The 6,346-nt window shown below is 38.6% G+C and overlaps 1 protein-coding gene across 1 annotated transcript; it reads left to right on the forward strand.

Annotated features, from left to right (window-relative positions):
- Positions 1-2,017: 2,017 nt before the first annotated feature.
- Positions 2,018-5,336, forward strand: LOC115622789 (protein scylla). The gene is made up of 2 exons (XM_030516849.1): positions 2,018-2,633; positions 3,703-5,336. The coding sequence occupies exons 1-2, from the start codon at positions 2,567-2,569 to the stop codon at positions 4,485-4,487; spliced, it is 852 nt and encodes a 283-aa protein (XP_030372709.1). The 5' UTR covers positions 2,018-2,566; the 3' UTR covers positions 4,488-5,336.
- Positions 5,337-6,346: the final 1,010 nt, after the last annotated feature.

Below are 6,346 nucleotides of genomic sequence, written 5' to 3' on the forward strand. Positions count from 1 at the left end.
ACTGTTCAGATACAATTTATTTATATGTATGTACATATGTTTGTAGATACATACATATGTATGTATATGTATGTATTTGTATCTCTGGCCAGGTCCACTAAACAGTTGTGAAATTCCCCGAGCAATGGGCAACCATGCCGCATGGCAACAGCAGCCAGAGACCATTTGTTACTGTTGCTGGGACTGGCTACTAGTATCTGGAAATTCGTTGGCAAGTCACAGCCTTGCAACTTGATACACTATTAGTAACGCATCCAACCCACTTTTGGCCACTCTGCACTCAAGAGCTGGGCTCGAGTCCGAGTCCGAGCCCGAGCCAGTGCTGGTGCCGGAGCCGTTGTCCGGACTTGAGGCCTGTTGGTGCTTTGTGCTGCGAAACTGCAGTGGAAAATTTCAATTTTGACATGGTGCGTCCTCACAACAACAACAACGACGGCAACAACACGGCACTAGTGAGAACAGCAACCGACGAGTACGTGTATGTGTGTGTGAGGCAGCAGCAGCGCAGTAATGTGGAACGGAACGTTGCACGACGGGAGGGTGTGAAGTGGCAACGAAAATTGTGTGTACGTGTGCGTTTGGTTTCAGTTTGATAGCTGTTGTTGTTGTTGTTTTTTTTTGTACATTTTTATTTTTGGGTTGCTGTTGCTGCTGCTTCCTTGCTGGCAGAACATTTTCATCATCCTTTTTGGCCTGTTTCCCTGTCTGCCTGCGCCGGCAGCGAAAACATGCTCAACCGGCACGAAAGTCACGTATGCACGCAGAATCAAACACACACACACACAGAGACACACAGTCTCACGTAGCACCAGCACCAGCACACCAACACCAACATTGGGGACTGTGAGTTAGAGGTGGGCATGGGCCGTGTTTTTTGTTCGTGGCCCATCGTGGCTTTTTCCATTCATTGTTCAATAAAAGGCAGGTGATTTCGTTTGAATAGGTCCTGCTGGTTAGGAACGTGCAAATATAAATGGTCTTTGAAATGTCAAAGTTGAAAATAAGAAAATGGATGAATTCTTGCAAGTGTACTATTTGCCAAGTAACTGAAAGGCAATTTATTTTACAAATAAGTGTTCACCCAAACCTAAATTTTTAATAAATCACTATTTACTAACAGGTTGAATACATATATCTTATTTCAATTTGTAATTAAAAATTACTGCAAAATTTACGTTTCCTCATTTACAGTACTATTAAAAAATTCATATATTTCAGAAATATGACCCTCTGTATACAATTCGCTTAAAAAACAAACAATATTTATTTATTTCGTGCCAGGTCGTGTTCCATTATTATTCGTAGTGCGTGTTTTGTAAAGTCAATTTCGTGGCCGTGTCGTGTTGGGCCGAAAAAAGCCGGTCCATGACCATCTCTACTGTGAGTACGCCGGCAGTCTCAGTTTGCTGTTTTTTTTATTTTTCGTTTTCTTTTGACCGGTTGTAGGTGCGCGCATGAGCGAGTGAACAAGCAAATAAGAGAGTTCGAGCTCCGCATATAACAAAATTGAGTGAACATTTTGTACATAGTACGTACTTGTTGTTGTTTAGCTGTGCGTGTGAAACAGCTGATGTGTATGAGTCTGAGCCTTACAAAAAGCAACAACAGGAATGAATATCTGTGTAAAACCAGCAGCCAACTTACATCAGCCGTTTTGTCTTCTTCTTTACCTGCGGCACACAACTACGGCTACAAATGCACCCACATACACACACAGGCATACATTTTTATATGCATGTGGTACACATACAAACACATTGCGGTCTCTTTGCGGAGCGCACGACCGCTAATTGCTCAGCAAATATGTGTGACGATGGTAAAGCCGGCTGCTCTTTCTCTATCTCTCTCTCTTACCCACTCACTTATTTACTCACTCATTCACTCAACAGCTAGCGTCGCAACCCCCTCTCGCATAATACAAGTGCTCACGTAGCGACTGCTCTGCTCAGCGGCCGGCTCAGCGGCCTATAAATAGAGCGGACCGCTAGCTGCGCTGCATAGTAGCTTCGAAACACTGCTGAGGTTAATAACGGCAAAAGCGATAAAATAGCGTGTGTTGAAAAATTGAAACTGTTGGACAAGACGAGACACAATCAAAGAAAATTGTTTCAAGAAGAATTCTATGTAGACATACACACCACCAACAACAAAACATATTAAAATGTACATCTAGTACTTGTAACAAATTTTTATTCAATAATAATATTAAATTATTTGCCATCAAACAAATGCAACGGACCAACGCCATTTAAGTGATACAACAACAAATAATACAACCAACCAACAACAACAAAAGTGCTGTGATTTCAACTACAAAAAGCAAAGTTAATTTAAACCAACAACAACTGCAACAAATCTGAAGCAATCAGCAGCATAAAAACAGCAAATTGTGATAAATTAATAATAATAATAAATTCTTAATCGTAAAAATAAATTTTCAAATTTGAAAAAAGTGATACACCACCACCAGCAGCAGCAGCCGCCGTCGCCAGTAAAAAGAAAACCCGTCGGCAAAACTCAGTTCAACAACTGAAAACTCGCTGCGAATTTTCCACATAAAAGTCAAATGAAAATGGAAGTACTTGCTATTCCGTCGATGTATGAAAGTGTGCTTGGATCAAATAAAATTAGAGGTAAGTTTCGAAACATTTCATAAAAATAGGAACTGCTCCAAAAGCAGGACAGTAGTCTAAAAAATACTGATAAAAATAATTTTTTACAAATTTCGAAAAAATGTTCTAAAACCAAAAGTTGGTTGAGAATTTTAAAAACCTTCCATATCAATTATATTACTGTCGCATTTCTAAAGTTTTAAGAAATTTCTGGAATTGAGATACGAAACGGAACTGTTCTAGAAATTTCTGAATTTGTGAACTGTATTTCACCTTTTTAAAAAAATAATCTGAACAAAAAAAATTGTCGATTCATTGCAAAATTATTTTTAGCATTTCAATTTTTTTTTTGTTGTAAACTCAAGTCACTTCAAGAGTACAATTTCATATTTTTGAAACGCCTTTGTCCCAAATTTCGGAAACACTCCGAACATAAAGAAATGCATGCCAGGCATTAAAATGATTTTTTAACACAAAATGTGCAATGCATAAAAAATCAATTAGCAATTACAAGAGGCTTTACAGCAACGGGGCAATAAAATGTCATAAAAATAAAAACATGTAAAATTGTTAATATTAAAAAAACACAAAACAAATCAGAAACAACAGCAACAACAACAACAACAAGAGCGACACGGTCACGTACGCAACAACAACAAAAAATTTAATGAAACAAAAAAGCAATAAAAAAAATGTTTTTTCATTTTTTTTGTTGGTTGCTGTTGCTCATTGCCTTTTGCTGTTCCGCTTTTATCTCGACGTTCGCATACTCGGTTGCTCTGCGGGCCTGTTGCCAAGCGACTTCAATCGACTCGCTTGCGTGTACTGTGCGTTGGGCAATGGATGAGCAGCGAGCAAGCGAATTGGATGGATGGGATGGAATGGTGGGATGGGATGGGATGGACGCGCATATAGCGTGTCGTCGCCTCTAGTAGTTGTTGTTATTGCTCTTGCTGCTGTTTTGTTTATCGCTTTACAATACTATTATAGACTGTTGTTGTAGTGCCCATTTAGTTAAGCAAGAAAAAAAAAAAACAACAAAAAACTCAACTTATCGAAATTTGTTCTGCTTTCTTGGTTTTACTTTTAGATTGGACCAGCACATTGACACCGCTCGCTGTTGATGTTCATGCTACCGCCACAGGTCCCAATAAAGTTGCTGCCAACGACAATAGTCGCAGCATGATCAACAACAACAACATCAATAATAATAATAATAACAACAACAACACCAACAATCGGAACCACAGTATTAAGCGCAACAGCAAACAAGAGCCAAGCAGCATCAGCAAGAAAACCCAAGAACCCAGTGCAGCCAGCTATACGAACAGCATCGGCAACAGCCGCTTCAAGGCCTATACGTATACCCCCTATGGCGATGACGACGAGTTGGGAAATGTAACAGACATCGATGCGACTGCTGTGAATGAGCTGTCGATGCGACTGTTAGATGAGCTGCGTGCGGCCAAGTCGCGTCATCTTACCTGCACCGAAGTCTCGATACCCTGTGATCTCACGCCCAACATTGCGGCGGAAATAATACGCGTTTCGGAGAAGGAGCCGTGCGGCATTCGAGGCGCCACCATCTACATTGAATTTGAGGATGAGCCGCAAAATTCGCGACGCATTGCCTCCCTCAAGCTGGATCCGGAAACGGTATCCACCTTCGAGGTGTATCTGACACTGCGTCAGGATCATCATCGTGGCTGGACGGCGTTGCTGCCGCAATTCATGAAGAGTCTGGCCCGTACCATAACCATCAGTCCCGAATATACCATAACTAAGCACAAACTATATTCGGCCGATGGTTTGGGCGCTCGTCGCAGCTATAGCTTTGGCAGCAGCAGTCAGGCCATTGCCACGCCCACGACATAAGTGAGTTGCTGGAACCAACAACCACCGCCCAACACCCTGTGATGTCGTGATGACGACAAAGACGAAGTAATAGAAGGAGGAGAAGAGATGAAGACGAAAATCAGAACGATTATAATGATAATCCGATGATTGAGCGACGCGGATGCAATGCGATGCAGCGCGATGATGAAGCAAGTATTCGAAGCCACCCCACCTACACACACTCACACTTACACACACACACAAAACACAAATACACACACATACACACATACACATTAGCATACACACTCATACTAATACTAGATGAGCGGGCGCAACGACGCCGCCAGCTTTAAACTTCAATTTCAATTTGTAATTGTGACTCTCACCACCATTTTACTTAGATGCGTAGGGCTAAAAAGCATAAACAAAATAATTAGTGTTTTAAGTTGTTTCTCCTTTTTCAAAAGCAAAAGCAAAACAAAAAGAAAACAAAAAACAAACAAACAAAAAAAAACCAACATGAAATTCAAAGGCGGCGGCCACAGGCCGTATCGGCGGTCCTTTCATTTGGCGACCACCAAGACACACACATATACACAACGGATATAGAGATAGAGAGGTGTATATTCTGTTGTAGGAGTATGTATGTAGATACATATGTGTGTTAGTCCGCCGATGCGCCCCTGACAGGCCCAAGTCGACAAACTCATGAATATGTGATACTGTTTAAGATGCTAAGAGTTTTTTGCGTGCGCCAGCCACGAGTCCTTGTCGTCCGTGGCGGGTTTTGGCACGGCAAGGCAAAAAACAATGATAAAACAAAAAATATATAAAAGATACACAAATTAAAAACATATATTAAAGATATGTATAATACAACTTAAATGTGAACAGATTTTTAAATTGTATGCTATAGGGATAAGCAAACAAACAAACAAAATACAAAAACTTGATCTTGCTAAATTTAAAATTTAAAATAGAGTGCGTGGAGCGAACGCGAAGCAGATTCCGATGCGGATGCACAAGCAGATGCAGATGGATGGTCGAAACACATAAGAACAGTTTTAAATAGAGAGGCGAACGTAACGCTCCGCTCCCATTTTAGTTAGACGCAGCTTGCTGCATTAAAATTTTTTTAAATTATTAATTAATATTAATTAAAACCAACAAATTTTAGGATTTTAACAAATTTTTATATATTATTAAATGTATAGCGCGTACTAAAAACTACAAATAAAAATAAAATTGAAAAAAAAAATCAAGCATAAAGCGTTAAATTGATAAACGTTAAGGCAAAGAATATCTCAGTAAATGTGAAAGCGTAAAAAATTTGTAAAATTTTTCTTTTGTCTGTGGAAAACTCCAATTGCGATAAAAAAACAAAAACAAACACTAAAATTTATGCGATATAATTTTTAAAAATTACAAATTAACCCAACAAGTTAAACAAAATCCAATGTTCTCACACCCACACACACACACATACACCCACAGTAAGAATATACACAAACGAAATGTATCTATTACAAGCAAAAAAGTATCTAAAAACAACTATTTATTACAAACATCAACAATAACAAGAGAAAGAAAACCTTAAAACGAAAAACAAAAATACAAAATGTATTAATTTTTTTATTATTACAACAAAATATATTGTATTTAATGTTAAGTTTTTTTATTGCGTAATTTAAAAAACAAACAAAATAATTGTGAGAAATTTGTAACCAAAATGTAAGTCGAAAAAACAAAAAAAAACTACAACAACCATATTGTAAAAAAAAACCAACCAACACAGAAAACAAAAGAAAAAAAATTACAAAAATAAAAGCATATAATTTTTCCTGCGCTAGCGGAAAATAATTGTGGAAAAAATACAAACAAAACGGCTTTCTTTT

This window comes from Scaptodrosophila lebanonensis, unplaced genomic scaffold (assembly GCF_003285725.1).
Source record: "Scaptodrosophila lebanonensis strain 11010-0011.00,11010-0021.00 unplaced genomic scaffold, SlebRS2 tig00000043-arrow-pilon, whole genome shotgun sequence".
In the NCBI taxonomy this organism is placed as follows: domain Eukaryota; kingdom Metazoa; phylum Arthropoda; class Insecta; order Diptera; family Drosophilidae; genus Scaptodrosophila; species Scaptodrosophila lebanonensis.